The following is a 19,231-nucleotide window of genomic DNA, read 5'->3' on the forward strand; positions in this document are numbered from 1 at the left end:
TTAAGCCAAGTTGTCATCCCCAGCATGATATAAGAGACGCGGTATTGAAATATGCAATTGCTCTTCTAAATAAATAATGAATGGGATCTGCAAGCGCACAGATTAATACCGATGTAGCATTTTAACCAGAAAGTATTCCAGGTATCGTTATTTATATTTTTACCACTGGGAAGGGATTAGAAATCATCACTAATGATTACAGAATAGAATATGAGATTGAGCATCTATCATTGCATGTATAATTGAGAACATTATATCTAACTCATCATACAGGGATAAGTGTCACATAAAAGATATATGAAATAATAATAGTGACAAGGATAACTAATCTGATCTAGCCACATAATAAATATGATAAGCACCTCAATTAGATACTCTAGAAAGTCATTAGCATGGTATTAGAACGAACTACAAGAATATTCCCTAAGTTATTCTTAACTATATAGTCTAGCATTATCATAGTTAGTGCAAGCATACTTAGCAATCATTGCGAGACAAGACTACGCCCATGCATAGTGATATTAGCAAGGAATATGAGAAACATAGCAATCACTCCCCTGTAATAATGTTGCTCTGCCAGCCCAATACACGAGAGGGGGACTATATAAGAATCAATGAAGCTGTCACTATCACGAACCACCCCACGATCTGGCATATTGGGTACAATCGCAGATAAATACGGTATAAGCACCACGCCTACACAATATCTATCATTTACCCATGGATCCGATGGATAAACGCTATACGATCCTAAGCATGTATATAGATCGTATCTAACTAAGCCAAGTACATAATTATGATAAACTAAGAACAATATAATCTTGAATATAAGCAAGTAGAGCAAAGTCATAAGCAATATATTGAAGTAGAACAAAGTCATATTCATAATATTGAAGAACAAAGATAATTAGAAAGTAATTAGAAACACAATTAGAGAATTACCAAGAATCCTCCTGACAGATCCGGAAACCAATCGAAGATTGACTCCTTCTAGTTCTAATCCTATGTAGCTATGCTAATCTAGATATCTAATTGATGTGGTGGCTCTAATCTTGATCAGAGGCTTCTTCTCCCTTGATGAAACAATGAATTAGGGTTGAGAGGATCTCTCCTCCAGGGGCCAGGGGGTCTGGTTATATAGTCCCTTCAAGTGAATATGGGCCATTGGATCAAACCGACATAGATTGTATGGTTTAGATTCATCCTTTAGGTCGGTGGAGACTTCCCGCAAAGCAGAGTCCTGATTGGACTCAGGGGCAGGGCGGGCGCCCTGACCAACTGGGCGGCCGCCCAGGGTCTGGCCCCGTTTCGCCTCCGCTTCGGTCTCGTGGCTTCTGGAGTCTTCTAGATGTAAGATAATTGCGCAGCACGTTAATATCTTTACGTAATCCTGACATGTGGGCCTTTCTTCTATATTTCCTGATAACCCCCTGCAGAAATAGACAAACACCAAAACTCGTGGAATTCTGTCAGATAAAACCCTAAGTCTAGATCTTGATTTCATTTGGATCCTTTTCTTTATTTATTTGATAATTAAATTTGATACTTAAGGACCGTCAACAGTAAGCTACTCTAGTTTGTGGGAATGTAAAAGAGAGGATGAGATATTTATACCACCAAGTAGGGGATGAACCAATCACCAATATAAACAATCAAGCACCGGGAGAATGCCAATCAAACACAATTGAGACACCAATTTTTCTCCCGAGGTTCACATGCTTGCCGGCACGCTACGTCCCCGTTGTGTCGACCAACACTTGGTGGTTCGGTGGCTAAGAGGTGTAGCACGAACCTCGTCCTCACTAGGACACCACAAGAACCTACCCACAAGTGAGGTAACTCAATGACACGAGCAATCCACTAATGTTGCCTTTGGCACTCCGCCGAGGTAGGCACAAACCTCTCACAATCACCGGGAGATGGCCACGAACAATCACCAACTCGTGCCAAAGCTCCTCCGCTGCTCCAAGCCGTCTAGGTGGCGGCAACCACCAAGAGTAACAAGAAAACCGCAGCTAGAACGATCCCCAAGTGCCACTAGATGCAATCACTCAAGCAAATGCACTTGGAATCACTCCCAATCTCACAAAGATGTATAATCTACGAAGGAGATGAGTGGGAGGTGTTTTCTTAGGCTCACAAGGATGTCTAGTAGTCAAGAATGCCAAGAGTGTAAGCCCCAAGCCGGCCAAACACGTATAAATAGCCCCTCAAACAAATAGAGCCGTTGGCTCTTGCACTGGGCGAAACTCGGGGTCACCGGACGCTCTTAAAGGGGCACCGGACGCTCAACACCAGCGTCCGGTGCTCCAATGTCAGCCGCGTGTCAGAGTCTAACGGTAACCTGCAGAGCACCGGACGCTGAGCAAGTTAGCACCGGACGCGTCCGGTGCACACCGGACTCATGCGCAGAGAGCTCCGCAAACTCGCAGGGTCACCGGACGCAAGCCACCGGACGCACCCTTAGCGTCCGGTGCTCACCGGACCCATGCGCAGAGAGGGTCGCAAAACGCCCGCACACCGGACGCGCACCACCGGACGCTCAAGCCAGCGTCCAGTGCCTATCGTCCGGTGCCTTACCCTAGCTGGGCCAGGCACTATCTGCACCGGACGCTCAGACTTAGCGTCCGGTGCCTCAGTGGCCAGTGTCCGGTGAGTGTTTCTCTGCGAGGAACACTCCCGTGACTCCTCCAAAATTTCCCACCGGCGCAATAGAAAATATGCACTTCATTTTCTCGAAAAGCGCCGAATCCCGCCTCGCAAGCTCGGCGGGAGGGAGAGAGGAACCCATCCTCTCTCTACCTTTCAAACTCCACCTCCTTCTCAAAGTGTGCTAACACCACAAAGTGAGTACCAACAAGTGCACGTGTGTTAGCATTTTCACAATCATTTTCTTTGAAGGAGTTAAGTTAGCTCACTAGGTTCTAAATGCATGCACATGAACAATGACACCTAGTGGCACTTGATAACCGCTTAGCCAAAGAATTTCCCTCTTTATAGTACGGCTATCTATCCTAAATGTGATCACACCCTCTATGGTGTCTTGATCACCAAAGCCAAAACCCTAAGCAATACCTTTGCCTTGATCTCCATAGGGTTTTGTTTTTCTCTTTCTTCTTTTCCAAGTTGAGCACTTGATCATCTTGTGGTCATCACCATCATCACCATGATCATCACTTGCTCCATCACTTGGCATGTACCAACCTCATTAAGTCTACACACACTTAGTATAGAGGTTAGTACTAGGGTTTCATCAATTATCCAAAACCAAACTAGGGCTTTCACCGTCCAAACGCACTAGGGCGGCGCGGTCGTTCCAACTGCCAATATAAACCGCCTCAAAAGGAGCGCCCCACCGGCTGTGCCCAGGTGGTTCCTTCCAAGACAAGAGGCGCTCGACCCCCCTTACACCTAGACGGACACCTTCCGAGGTAAGAACCCTAGGCCATAGCCTCTTACGGTCCAGAGGTTGCGAGACTGACCTACGAAGTGGGTTCGAACAGTCGCCTCAGGACAACTGAGCGAGGGATGACTGGGGACGAGCCCAAGAAAGGCCAAGGATCGAGCCTAAAGAAGGCTCAGCACATCCCTAACAGTCCTGTCCGAGACCCATGTGGGTGTCGCTTGAGTGGGATCCCATCGAGAGAGGCATCGAGCCCTCGGAACCTATCGAATGGTACTCACATCCACCGTGACCACCCTCGGGTATATTGAGATGTGCCCATAGGGCCGCAAGCCGACCCCTAACGAACAGGATTCAGACATCTACTTGGACTTACCCGCTGGTAGCTCCTCGGGAACGTTGTTACTCGCCCACCGAGGGTAGTACGATGCTTCCCATCCCTCCTCCGAGCGAAAGGATGAACGAGGGGCGTAAAATAAAGTCGGGAAAGACCCTAATCAATCTTTGCCTATGGGCAAGGGCTCGGGGGCTTTACCTGCGCCGGGGATAGAGGCACAGCATGTAAAGAACATGTACCCTATTCCCTAGATACTCCCTAAGAGCAATAAGGAGTAAAAGCCCTTGAAGGAATAACACCATTCCTCCAAGGGCTCGGGGGCTACACTCAGCGGTTGCGCTCGAGTGCACCCCACGGAGGAAATAAGAACCTCAACCTAACAGTTTACCCTTGAAAGAGCCTCTGGAGGAGCACCTCAACTCCTCCACAGGCTCGGGGGCAACTGTTGGGTACCATAAACCAGGATACCCAAATTAAGAGGGAAAAAAGCGGCAAAAAAGGAATAGGGATGAACCCCGAGCCCTAGCGCAATCAACGCCTCACCCGAGCCCTTGGCCTCGAGCACAATCTACGCCTCGACCGAGCCCTTGGCCTCGAGTGCAATCTCCGCCTCAACCGAGCCCTTAGCCTCGAGCACAATCTCCGCCTCGCCGAGCCCTAGGCCTCGAGCGCAATCTGTGCCTCAACCGAGCCCCGACCTTGAGCGTAGTCAAACACCACGCCCGAGCCCCGGCCTCGAGCGCAATCAACGCCTCGCTCGAACCCCGGCCTTGGTGCCAGGCTTCTAACACACGGTGACCGTACCCCTGCAGCGACGTGTGTCATCCCTCCCACGCCGTAGCAGGGCACGTCGCCCACTATTCCACTAACTCCCATCACTATAGCGCCTCACATCTGTCATTGTCAACGTTGCACGACAGTAGGAGAAATGAGAGGAGTTAACCCCTGTCACTGTAACCATACTACTTTGGCAGTTACTATTCTACTGTTGCAGGACAAGCCATAGAGCCTCGGATCTGACCACCACGACCCGAACAGGGCTCGGCGATGCTGCCAATAGGGACGACCATGCCATTGCCCACACCACAAGGACGAGGCGGTCGATCTCCACAGGGTCAGCACTGTTACTCCACTGCACACTAAGGATAAACTACCAAATTTACACATGTAACAGTCCTGCCACCCCTTGTGACTATAAAAGGGGAGGCAGGGCACCCCATAGGGACACAAGTGCAACACATGGGCAACACACGAACACCCAACTTACCATACACTGTCATATTCCACCCCACTCACATAGAGATAAAGGACTCAGGACATTGAGCATCCCTCCACTCACTTCCTAAGCCGAGACCTAGGACACACCCCTCTCTCACAACTAGCTTGTACTCCCCTACTACAAGCACTCTCGGGTGCAAGGCAATACAGACTCCGACTCTCTCACTAGACGTAGGGCATCCAAGGCCCGAACCAGTATAAACTCTCTGTGTTTTCTTGCATCACCATTCGGGTTAAGGGGACACGCAATTTCATCACTTGTTAGTGCCTGGACCCCGAGTCCAGACACCGACAAACGGAATCATAGAATTCAGAAACTAATAAAAATATCATTTTGATTTACCAAGGTTCATGAACATAAGACATTTTGTTCTCAAGATGCTCACTGGGATAACATCGTTATCTGCTAGACATGTCTAGTTTCATTTGCAAGAAACAATTAAGTACAGTCCACTAATCAATTACCAATCATTTGGCCTTCTTTGAACTGAATGAATATTTTTTACCTCAAATAGTCCAATATGATAATATGGATACTTTTACTCATAGGCTGAGGAGGCCCAACTAAAGTTAGCTGAGAAGTCCAGGAACAAACAGTGGGTGGCCTGCCAACTGGGCAGTTCGTTGAGCCGCAGGAACTAAAAATTGCAAACTAGGCCAATGGAAAATTGAAAACAAACATCATAAAAAAATGGTAGTCTAAAGGCTACTTCTCCTGTTTGAGCAGAAGCAAGAGAAACTAGGCAGATAGCTATCTTGAACCCATTCTTATGTGAAATTGTAAAAACCGAATAAATAAATAAAAGAACAAAATTATAAGGTCCTAAGCACTGTTACAAACAATAGCAGTTCAGCTACTGCTCAAACCTTTCAATGAACTTAACAACTCTGAGATAATAAATTTGTACTGTTTTTCATCACAAATTACTGGCTTATGTAAGAACTGTTAATCAGTAACTAGGCCATACAGTAGCAGTGTAGCACAAGGCTTTGAACTGCAGGACCTGTTCGACGGGCTGTTCTAGCAGCAGCTGCTGCTGCTATGGCTATTTGCCTCCTCACATTTTACTGTAGTATTGAACTAGCAGGAGCCAGCAACAACAGACAGCGGCTAATACTGTGTGCGGTGTTGACTGTGTTCTGATTTTCAACACACAGGGCATGGACAGAAAGCACAGATCCACACAAGTAGTAAGAAAATTCCAAAGAGCTACTGCAACAAGCACAACAGTTTGATGCACTAGTTGCTCTAAGAGATATATTAACTAACAAGTCACTATGTCTCTATATACTTTTTTTTAAATCTGAACTGTTAATTCAACAATTAAAGTTGTGTGGCCTTGATTGTGAGTGTTACTGCTTTGATCACAATGTTTGCATTCTTACAATCTTGACTGAACATCTGAAGTGATGAAATATCACCAGAAAGGAGTGTAAAATATATTATTTTTGAAGGAATGCAGATGTATATAAGGTTGTGAGTGCCATGCATGCCATCTAGAGCCAGTGAGTTGTCCATAAGTCCGAGACTGACTAGGGGGCTAAGAGCATCTCCAATGGTTTGCCAAATCGCATTTGCTAAATCTTGTGTTTTGGCAAGTGGCTAAAACAAATGGCAAGTGAGACAATCTTGTATCTCCAATGGTTTGGTATTTGGGCTTGGTAAAATAGAAAAAAGAGGCCCAAATCCTTCAACCATTCAACTGTCGCGACTCTCGGCCTAGACCGCGCCGTGTCTCTTCGCTCGGCGCCGAGATCTCGTGGCCACCGTGCGTCGCTGGCTTGCTGCTTCATCGTGGTGATCTCCATCTGCTGGCCTAAACATAGTGATGGACAGCAGCCTGAACGTAGTGATAGACAGCAGCCTGAACAACAGCTTGTTGCAACTAAAAAAAATTATAAACAACAGCTTGCATATTTCTACTTTCATGGCAATGAATGATTGGCTACAACTATTCATCATTCTGAACAACAGAGATATCAAATGGACAAGTAAATGCACAAAAAATACTAGTATCTGATTATGATAGCAGATGCACAACAGAGATACATGCACAATAGAACAAATAAAGGAGCTGGTCAATCTAGTCGATACATGCACAAAACGATTAACATATACCTTCATCAATCCATTTGCAACTCTACAACTACCGGCCTTCATCGGTACTGCTACCCTACTACTACCCACTTGGCTAGTTCTAGGAACATACCTTCACGGATGCAAGGGACGGAGGCCGTGCGGACAACGACGGAGAACGGCCACGCGTACGACAATGAACAGAGGCCGCGCGGATGACGACGGACGGAGGCCGCACGAACGATGACAGACGACAGCCGCACATACGACGACGGTAGACGGAGGCTGCACAGACGACGACGGAGGACGGCCGCGCGGACGACGGAGGCAAGAGGACGGGGTGGTGATGACCACCGTGGCATGAGGGACCGACCGGCACCGCGACAAACTCAATCTGTTTAGCGACGCGAGGGACTCGATCTCATCGGCGAGGGAGCCCCAACAACGCGGTGATTTATATGACGAGCAAGGAGACTTGGAGACGTGTGGGAAGGAGTCCAGAAAATTCCAAGGCAGCGCGGGAGAAGGGGTGGTGCGGGCTTCCTTGCGCTATGGCAAGTCGCGGAGTGCGCGCAAATTTGCGCATGGAGCACCCCTGGATAGCAGCTCCTCAAAATTTGGCAAGTCCTTTAGCAAATCATTGGAGAATCAAATTTGTAGTTTTTGCCAAATAAACAAGGATAGCAAGTGCAAATGGCAAATCAACTTCATTCGGTAAGTTGACTGGTGTGCACCAAACAACCCTTCATGCACCTCACACATCATCTTTCTGGCCTCTTCTTGATTCAAGCATTTAAGCAACACCCCATCTATAGATTTATAATACAACTGATCATCAAGCACCACAAACTTAAGGGCTTTATATCTGAGTTTTCGGGAAACCTTTTGTGACAAATTCTTCAAATAACTGGCAATTTCATTCCTCCAAACATCAACCACTTGATCCTCACTTGAAGCTAGAATCTCCTGGTCTTCTCGATATCCAGAAGCAATTTGGGCCAATCTATTTGCTTCCTCATTATGCCTCCTAGGGATATGATGCAAGGTTGCTATCCGAAAACTCCTTAGAAGTTCTTGGCATTCTTCATAATATTCTCTTAGCATGTCATTTTTGCATTCATACTGATCTGTTAACTGGTTTATCACCAACTCAGAATCTCCAAAAACCTCAATAGCAACGGCTTTTATTCCCACAAGGATCCGAAGACCTCTGAGTAATGCCTCATATTTTGCCTAATTGTCAGTAACATGATATTCAATGGGAATAGCATATTCAAAGGTCACCCCTTGTGGAGAAATTAAAAGAATACCAACACCACCACCTTTGCTACAAGATGAACCATCAAAGAACAAAGCCCAGGGTGTAATGCTAATTATTTCAACAGAAAGATCACGATGTTGGGTGATAAAATCGGCAATAATTTGACCCTTCACTGCTTTTGTTGATTTGTACCTCAAATCAAACTCTAATAAAGCTAAAATCCACTTACTAATCTTCCATTCAAATTTGGCATTGACAACATATGTTTTATTACATCAAACTCAGAAACCACCACACATTCGACATTCAATAAATAATACCGAAACTTGGTACATGAATAGTACACACATAAGCAAAGTTTTTCTACAGCCGAATACCTTGTCTCTGGGTCTAACATCTTTCGCCTAAGATATGCTATTACTCTTTCTTTTCCTTCAAATTCCTACATAAGGGCCGATCCTATCGTTAGGCTACCGGTCGCCACGTACAACTTAAAAGGCTTGTCAAGCCGTGGAGGTACCAACACAGGTGGTGCCTTCATGTATTCTTTGATCTGTTCAAAAGCCTTTTGTTGTACATCACCCCATACAAATTCTTGATCCTTCTAGCGCGCCAACTGTCGGTGTCTGGACCTATGATCCAGACACTAACGAGTAATACGAGCCTACATGCCCTGAAACCTAGATAGTGATGCAGGAAGAACACAAGAGGTTATACTGGTTCGAGCCGACGATGCCCTACATCTAGTGTGAAGGCGGAGACTTGTATTGTCCTGCACTTGAGGTGCTTGTAGTAGGGGTTACAAGCGACTTGCGAGAGAGGGTGGTTGTGTCTAGGTGTGTTCGGTTATCCTTGCGTGTTGTGAATGGGATCCTTCATCCCCTTTTATAGCTCAAGAGGAGTGAAGGGGTACATGTGTAGGTGTCACAATCTATTTCTGGACACAGGGCGAGAGATGGTGTCTGTATAGTAGCGGCAGGGTGCCCCATTCTTGGAGCTGTAGTCTCAGTGTGGTCGTCCCTGTTGGTTATGCTGAGTCATCTATGACGCTGTGGACTTGATGTTTGGCCCTATTTTTGCTTTGTCGAGCCCTGTTCAATATCCTAGCCTACTTTTCTGAGACCTCTTCCTTGATCTATGCTTCAAATACGGTAGTGATTATCGTGGTTGCAGTGCTTAAGACTAGATCTTGCCCATTCCCTCTAACTCGCCATGCATACAGTGACAGGCATGAGATGCTGCACTGCTGTTGACGGTCCTTAATGCTCACATTTAACCGTCAACTAATCATGGAAAAGGACCTATATGCAACCAACATCCAAAATTAGGGTTTCATCTGATAGAATTCCACGAGTTTTGGTGTTTGTCTATTTCTGTAGGGGGTTATCAGGAAATATGGAGGAAAGGTCCACACGTCGGGTTTACATAGAGATATTAACGTGTGCGGCAATTTTCTATCATCTAGAAGACTCTAGAAGCCACGAGAACGAACGGGAGGCCGAACGGGCCCGGGGACTGGGCGCCCGCCCTCCCCCCTTGGGCGCCCGCCCAGGTGTCTCAGCCAATCAGGCTCCATCTCGCGGATAATGCTCCACCGACCTAAAGAATTAAGGAAAACCATGCGATTAAGGTCGGTTTGATCCGACGGCTCATATTCATTTGGAGGGGTTATATAAGCAGGCCCCCACCAGCCCGTGGAGGCATATCTCTTCTACAGAATCAAAGCTAGGGTTTCAATTATTCATCCAAGTAGAGAGGATCCCTCTAGTTCATCTACTTCTAGTTCTAGTTCATCTAGTTCGAGTTCTAGTTAGTTCTAGTTGTAATCTAGAAAATAGAGAGAGAGAAGAGGAGAGCGGAGGAGGAGCCGCATCTGTCGGATCTTCCTCAACATTGTACTTTTACAGCAATTGGTTCGTTCTTCATCATTCTCCAAGTTGTTAAATTCATAATTCCTAAGTTCTTTAATTACTTTTATTTACATTCAAGTTATTTATTGGATTCTCGCTTGCATCAAGTGCTCTAGTCTTTGCAACGCTAGAGTAGTAATTAATAGATTAGACATGGTGTTTAGTCTTGCAATTACCTGAAATTGCACCCAATCCTGCGGATTGTTGTGGTAGCCCTAGGGTAGTGACAGCCCTAACGGTCGACGTATTCCACCTCGTTCGGATCGGTGTTTGTAGGACCGTAGTCAGAGCTTCCTAGCCCTCTTCTCATCTATTTATGTGGTTAGTGTTCTGATGTCCTGAAATAAATAATCTTTGAAGTAATTCTTGATTATTAGAACAACTAGAGAACTCTCAGGAAACTTCCTCTCTTCCCACCAAAAAAAATAATTATATAGTTATCCTTGGGCGATCTTGAATCTTAATTAGTACACTCACGTTCCCTGTGGAAAATCGATACTCTGGAATACTCCCGGGTGAAAGCTACATCGGTATCCATGCTCTTGCGGAATTTTCTGTTTGCGTTTAAAATACCCAACAACTGCAGTGATGGGAGCAGGTAGCACAGCGCGCGCCACTCCCTGCCACGTTATGGGGAAAGGCGTGTCTTGCGTCCTATTTGTGGTACGATTATTGTGTGCGGGGAGTTCATGAACAGGGGATCTGGGTTGAGGCCGGAGAAATTGCCCGAGGCTCGGGCAAGGCCGGGGCTCGGGTGAGGTGGAAAAATCGCTCGAGGCTTGGGCTCGGGTGAGTCGAGGAGAAGAATTCATCACTCTAGGTCCATGCTGGGCCGAAAGAGAATAGCTCTGGCCTAGCCTGGGGATGCTTCGTAGGGTGCTTGGGCCTTAAGATGGCAGTTTTGGGTTTTTTTATATCGTTATTAGTTGGGTACCCTAATGATACTCGACACGTACCTTTTTCTATTAGTCTATTTTTCTCTCATAGTAAATCAGCGAACAATATTTTTAGCATAACCTTTTCTTTTCAAACCACCTTTCACCTCTAGGCCCATGCGCGGGGTACTGTTCCGTTGAAACCAGTGCTACCCGCCTCGAGGATGTGGATTGTGGTGGCCTGGTGGTTATAAAGCCCATTAGGCATTAGCAGTGCCGGATCGCAGGCCGTGCCGAGTGCCGACGCTTGCGTTTGGGCCACCCTGTTTCTGTGCAGATTGTGTCCACCGTCGATCAGTGTCCCGATCCGCGCCCTCAACATCCAACCATCGGATCGGTTTTCGCTACGATGCTTGCTTCCTTCCCTTTTTCTTCTCTTCCCTTCCCTTCCCTTCCTCGCCGCCGTTCCTCCATTTCGTCCGCGAACCTGCAACTGCAATTCCTCTCCATAGATCGATCGGCCTTCTACCTCTGCCACGCACTCCCACTCAATGGATCCTTCCTGGGTAGTGCTTGACCGCTCCGTGAGCCTCATCGCCAGGACCGGCGAGAAAACAACTCGCGGCGCGGGCACCAGCGAGTTCGACACCGAAACATGGGATGTGATCGAGGACGAAGAAGCCGGCGTCGTCTTGGACAACGCAATCGAAGAGAAAAAACCGATGGGCGTGGTAGATTGGGTGCAGGATGGCTTGGTCCGTTTCGTCCCTGAACTCACCAAAGCCCCCAAGATCTCCACCATATCGCTTCTTCTGCCGGCCACACCCCGCGAGATCAGGGCTCAGCTGGAGAGCGTCACTGTAGCATGTGCCGACAAGAACCTCCTTGTCCTCTTCACCGCCCCCGATTCCCCCTATCACGCTTCCTCTGGGCGCTACCTGGTCTACGATGCTGAAGCTGACACCTTCATCGCCCCCCCTCGGATCGACCTGGAACAGTTCAGAGAGGTATTTGGGTACGTTCCAGCCATCGTACACCTGGGCCAAGGCGGCAATTTCACCCTGGCCGTGGTGGTACAGTCCCATCTTTCCAGTCAGTATTCTGTGTTGTTGTGGTCGCCCTCCACTGATCAAGAGCGGTGGGTACAGAGGAATGTGAACTTCCCCTCCGAGGTGCTCCATTACTCCAAGATAGATTTGTCTTTCGCATTCGAGGAATCTTGGGCATGCTGGGTCGACCTCTACTTCGGAATAGTGGCATTCAGTGTGGTCTCAGATCAGCTAAAGTTCTTGCCTCTACCAGAGCCTTACGTGAGGGAATGGCCGCCAATGCCACGGATGTCGCCGACAGTGCACAGCACCATGGGTTGTGTTGATGGAGTTATCAAGTTCCTCTCCATGGACGGCTATGATGACGATGACTGCCCAAAAGACAGGATCAACATTACCTCTTGGACCCTGCAGGAAAAGTGGAGCAATGACGGCGATCTTCTTATGGCAAATCTTTGGGCTGACAGTACATTCGTTGCAATTCCGGACTTACAACAGCAGGTGCCCATGTGCCCTGTCCTCAGCCTGAAGGAACCTAACATGGTTTCCTTCTTCTTCAGTGACATTGGCTATGTGGATGGCCATGTCGCGACCAAAGGCGAGTATGTGCTCAGTCTGAATATGAAGAGTAAGAAGATCCAGTCATGGAGCATATGCCCACCAGGGAGAAGCCTAGAGTTCATTCCACGTGTCATCGCAACTGACTTCTGTGCTTACAAACATTGGTCCTGCATGGATTATCAGGTAATTTACAGTGCTATTATTACCCATTATTTAGCTGCATATGAACCATATGGCTTTGTGTTCTATTATTATGGAACTGGACAGTGGCCACTTCTTACACCTAAGATTATTTTTCTCCCCTATGGTAGGAGTGACATATTCAAGAGCTGTGGTAGCAAAATATGCATATGATGATGATCTGGGTGTATATGATTTCAGTTTAGATATGACAGACAACTCATATTTTCTGTCCATAGCATATGTTTTGCAAAGCTCAGGTCATGTTGCTACTACATTACCAGTACCAAAATCTATCTTGAATGAAAGTTTTTAACCTCCCAATCATTAGCACGCCCTCATATTTGAGCTAAATATTAGCATATTAGAGCATCTGCAAGAGTTCTCCATATTTTGTTCCTCAAAATATGGTGTTTGTCAATTCCCAAATTAGTATGGGAAGAAAAAAAAGAGGTCATTTCCAAGAGTTTTGCATATTCTATTTAATGTGCATGACACTCTCATGAAACATGCATTGAGACTGGCCTTAGTACAGCATATAATCAAAGGTTAGATCACATATAGTAGGGACCGTTAGTGCATTTATATTGCCAACTGTTTTTATAATTGCCCAATCTGACAGTTTAGGAATTTTGATTACTTTCCAGAGTCTTTATATTTCTCATGCCTATTGTTATGATTACCAACCGTTTTTCTATCTGTTTTAGGGAAATGTAACAAGCAGCAAGCGCGAAGGAGCATGCCACAGCAGTTCAAGAGCACCTCGCAAGCAGAAGAAGTAGCTGCCCCACGATGCCCTTCAGCTTATATGCCTTGGTCATGCCCACATGTGTTGTGTGTTTCTTCCCCTGACAAACATGTTCATTGTCGCCTGTCTTTCCTTAATACCAGTTTTCTTGGATGTGTTAATCCGTGATGTGAAAAAGGAAGGCATGCCGTTATGGTCCCACACGATACCATGTCCTTTGGACGACGTTATCTTTTGCAAAGAATCCTTCCATGTTGATGGCTTGAGTATCTTTCTATAAATTTTTAACGCAATATGTAAATTCACTTTTGATTATTAGTGGTGCTCTGGTGGCTGTATGAGCAATGGTGGATTACCAATTACGATTCCTTGACACCCAGCACTGATTTTTCTCTCGAGTAAAGGCCATGTCTGGGCCTTTTTTGCAAAAATTTTCAGATTCCCCGTCACATCGAATCTTTAGACGTATGCATGGAGTATTAAATATAGATGAAAATAAAAACTAATTGTACAGTTTGGTCGGAATTGACGAGACGAATCTTTTGAGCCTAGTTAGTCCATAATTGAACATATTTGTCAAATACAAACGAAAATACTACTATTCCTATTTTGCAAAAAATTTTGGAAGTAAACAAGGCCCTGGTTCTCAAACTTGCAGAGGTGTGTCATTCTGATCCCCGAACTCTGAAAGCGTGTCATTCGAGTCCTTAAACTTTATTTGGATACCATATTCATCCAAATGGATCTGAGCCCACATATCAGTCCTGTCTCTCATCTCTTACCTCCCTCGTGGCCATGGTTACTCTGCACGCTTGTTAGGCCCGTGCGGCGCTGCAGCCGCCGTACTGGACCACCGGCACTCACATCACGAGCGAGTCCGATTGCCTGGCTGCATGCATGGACGACTGCCTCTACGACGCCGTGCTGCTGGACACCAACGCCTCCAAGTGCACCAAGCAGCAGCTTCCACTCCTGTATGGCCGCGCGGACAAGCTCGCCGTCACGGGGATGCCCATCTGGATCGCGGAGCTGGACGTGTCGGCCGCCGATGAGTCCGTGCGCGTCGATGATTGTGCTGGTGCTACATTGGAAAGGTTTTTATCTGTTTCTCTTTCTTTAGGCTAAGATGGCTAAATACCTTAATTTAGTTGTATATTGGAAAGGTGAACTAAATTATATTATCAGCAATCTTGTTTGAATTTTTCTCAGCCACACATCAGTGTTTTAACTTTGGGTAGTGGGCAGGGATCCCATGTCACATGAGTGGTTGAAACTTGGAAGTCTTTAATTAAGATAACATGTTGGTTGAAATGCATCTCTAGATGAATGTAATCTGTGGCAGCATGGTTCCCTTGTGATTTTCAGGAACTGAATTTACATATTTCTCAGTCAATTTCTTGTGCTCCACACGCTAAGTGACAGCAAGTGAAGTAGCTGTGCTAAATTACTACACGCTTGAGAAGGCTATGCTTTTTATATGCTACCTGTTAGAGTTTTAGATCAGATGGGTTATTAATAATCTGTTTGCATGTACTAGTCTGTACTAATCTAGCTTACTGGTGGGTTCATAGTGTGTTAGTCTGTACTAATCTGCTAGAACTATTGAACAATCTTGCTGTTTGCATTTGTATGCACCTTTCACGATTCATGCTTCGTTCACGTCTACATTCATGCATTTCATTCTTGTTTCCTGAAACTTGCAGTAGACGAACTTCATATACAATTAAGAGTTAATAGCTCATTGGATCACAGATTATAATTGTGAATATATAGTAAGAATAGATCCTTTCATTACGGCTGTCTCAAGAATTATTTGGATTTCCCAGTTTATATTCATTTATCTGTTTGTTTATTTTGCCATAGAGCTCTGTAGATCTGTACTGGTATAGATATTTGTTTTTCTCTGGTTAAAAAAGATTTAGGACATAAGTCTATTTTTATCCAACAAGGGCTTAGACAGTTAAGACATTATTTTTATGAATTATCATGAGAGATTTAACCAGTGAATTTCAGACATATAACCTACTTGTCCTTGCCTTTTGGAATAGGTACAAAGAGCTATACTCTCAAAAAAAAGTACAAGGAGCTAAAGGAAAAGATGCTTCCGCAACATAAGGGAGAATGCGGACATACATATTGCACCCTTTTTAGTTACAGTCATACTTTTTATGTAGTTAGAGCAACTCCAACCATTATGCAAATAGACTTGGCATTTACCAAAATGCATAAAACTCCAAAAAAAACCCCTCCAATCGTTATGCATTTAGACTTTGCATTTTACATAGCTATGCATTTGGAGGGGGAAACTTGGCATATATGCCAAAGGAGTCCGGCTATGCAAATAGAGATCACGGGATTCTCGGTTCCACCTCGCGGGCTTTTTTCTTCCCTTCGCGCGGTTTCCCATCACGCCGCCACCACTTCGCGCGATAGGAGAAGCATCGCGAGTCCTCCTTCGCCAGCTTCGCGCGCGCGTTTGGACGAAGCAGCGCACAATAGGACGACGCAGCGCGCGATAGGACGAATCTACGACGCAACGGCTTGACTGATGGCGGCGACCTGCCTTGACGACGAACTGATGTCTGATGGCGGTGACCGGAAACTGATGGGGAACAGGACCTGATGGAGATCGAGCCAAGGGGCGAACCTGTACGACGACGAACTGATGGCCAACAGACGACGAACTGGTACGGTGAACGGGAACTAACAGAACGGGAGATCGGTACTGCGAACGAGAACGACGAACTGCGCAGCTCACGATCGGTACTGTGCGGCTGTTTGGCGCGGGAATTGGTGAACGGGAGACGACGGCGGGCTGTTTGGCGCGGGATCGATTAGCCGCGCGGGAAGGAGTGCCGCGAAACAAAATTTCCTGAAAAAAAAGATGATGGACTTGGCATTTTGCATAACGGTTGGAGATCACCCGATTTTAGCCTTGCCATTTTCATTTGGGGGTTTGCAATTTGCCTAAAATGCATAACTTCAAATGCATAATGGTTGGAGATGCTCTTAGAAAAATAAGTTATCATACTGCTACAACATGAGGGAGTATATGGTGTAGGTATGCGGGCTCTTAGGGTAGTGGTGCTTTTGACTTTACTTCGTTCACTCACTTGCTATTGTCTTTTGCTACACTATGGCAAAGATTCAACCTTGTTCGTTTGGCTGATAAGCTATGATACTGTTAGCTGGCAGATTCGGCTGAGAAGCTCATGTTAAGGCCTTGTTTAATTCCCTTGTGAATTTTTTTTGGCTATTGTAGCACTTTCGTTTGTATGTGCCAATTATTGTCTAATCATAGACTAACTAGGCTCAAAAGATTCGTCTCGCAAATTATAGCTAAATTATACAATTAGTTATTTATTTTATCTATATTTAATGCTCCATGCATGAGCTGCAAGATTCTATGTGACGAGAAATCTTAAAAAGTTTTTGGATTTTGAGGTGAACTAAACAAGGCCTAAGTTATATGCTGAATGTGCAGGTGGGGATCAAGGATACATCCATACAATTTAAGTCGTGTTCAGTCTTGTAATTTTTATATTTAAATTTCTAGAATATTTGATAACGATATTTGAGAGATACAAATCCATGCATATAGTCTAGCACATTTCAACTATGACATCCAGATAAAAGAACATGTGTGCTGCCTATATTCAACATGACCAGCATGATAAGTTATTTTTATATCCAGATGTTCCTTGCTGGATTGGATTAAATGGAGCTTGTCCAACACATTTTAGATTTGTGATTTGTATTTTTACTGAATTTTCTGATGATTTTTTTATTTCACGATTATTTTTTGGTTCATCTTGCTATTGTTCTAATATTTTTTTTGTCATTTTAGAGATGAATTTTAGAATGGTCATACTCTTTTTATGAATTTAATTCAAATGTTCGATGAATCATGGATAGTTGTTGGACATGGACATAGTTTCCATGTTCAAATTTGTGTGCTTCTCTATGTATATAAATTTTGCTCGAATTTGTGTACAGCTTGTCATTGCTTAAAAAAGACAGCATGCCCAATTTCTTCCTGCCAACGGTCAAAAACCCTGCTAATCCGCTGTCTTCATCCAAATTAGCAATCGGGGTTCGAACGCATGCAGTGGATGAGGTCTGTCTCGGGTTGTCTCCACCAGTTGCCAAACGACAAGTCCAGGTTCAAATCCAAATAGACGTTGGAATAAGGCCTTGTTAGTTTCTAATTTTTTTTAAGATTTTTTATCACATCAAATCTTTGATCATATATATTAAATATAGATAAAAAGTAACTAATTATATAATTTATTTATAATTTGGAAGACAAATTTTTAAACTTAATTATTTTATAATTGGACAATAACCAAACAAGGCTTGAACTCATCCAATATCAGGTTAGAACATCTTCATCAATTTGACAAATAACTTCTCATCCATGATTTGTTTTAGTAAAATGAGGAAAAACCACTTCGACAAATTGACATCCTAATTCTCCATCTTTTTTTGAGTTGACATATCTTCCTGTCTAGCATGTAAATATACGCGCGGGCTCTGTGCTTGGCATCAGTCTTTTTTGGGTTACCAGACAATAAGATTTTGGAATCATTTTTGATTAAACAGTTGCGAACACATGTAATTTTAGATGGATGCGAGTGCAGATAAGGCCTTGTTTAGTTCCTCAGCCGATTTTTTTGGCTCATGTAGTATTTTTGTTTATACGTGGTAATTATTATTCAATTATAGACTAATAGATTTAAAAGATTTTTTTTGCAAATTATAGATAAACTATTTTTATCTATATTTAATGCTTCATGCATATGCCATAAGATTCGATGTGATGGAGAATTTTGAAAAAATTTTAGATTTTGGGGTAAAAGTTGGGCCTTGTTTAGTTCTCAAAAATTTTTGCAAAATTTTTTAGATTCCCGTCACATCGAATCTGTAGACGCATGCATTGAGCATTAAATATAGACAAAAATAAAAATTAATTACACAGTTCACCTATAATTTGCAAGATGAATCTTTTAAGCCTAGTTAGTCCATGATTAGACAATATTTATTAAATACAAACGAAAGTGCTACACTGGCCATTTTGCAAAAAAAGAGAGGTTTGGCTACTGCAGCATTTTCGTTTGTATTTGATAATTATTATCTAATCATGGACTAACTAGACTCAAAAGATTCGTTTTGTAAATTGTAGACAAACTGTGCAATTAGTTATTTTTTAATCTATATTTAATGCTCTGTGCATGTGATATAAGATTCGATATGACGAGAAATTTTGAAAAGTTTTTGAATTTTAAGGTGAACTAGTTTCATTTTTTTTGCAGAATGGACACTGTAGCACTTTCGGTTGTATTTGATAAATATTATCCAATCATGGATTACTTAGGCTTAAAAGATTCGTCTCGTAGATTACAGGCAAACTGTACAATTAATTATTTATTTTATCTATATTTAATATTTCATATATGTGCTCTAAAATTTAATGTGACTAGAAAAAATTCAAAAATTTTGCAATTTTTTTTGAAACATCTCCAACAACTCCTCAAATCCGCTTGATATTCTTA

General features: G+C 44.2%; 1 protein-coding gene across 1 annotated transcript; it reads left to right on the forward strand.

Annotated features, from left to right (window-relative positions):
- LOC8054197 lies at positions 11,550–13,994 on the forward strand. Its single transcript, XM_002465604.2, has 2 exons — positions 11,550–12,934; positions 13,639–13,994. Exons 1-2 carry the CDS (start codon positions 11,693–11,695, stop codon positions 13,711–13,713), a joined length of 1,317 nt encoding a protein of 438 aa, XP_002465649.1. The 5' UTR covers positions 11,550–11,692; the 3' UTR covers positions 13,714–13,994.

This window comes from Sorghum bicolor, chromosome 1, assembly GCF_000003195.3.
Source record: "Sorghum bicolor cultivar BTx623 chromosome 1, Sorghum_bicolor_NCBIv3, whole genome shotgun sequence".
Lineage (NCBI taxonomy): Eukaryota > Viridiplantae > Streptophyta > Magnoliopsida > Poales > Poaceae > Sorghum > Sorghum bicolor.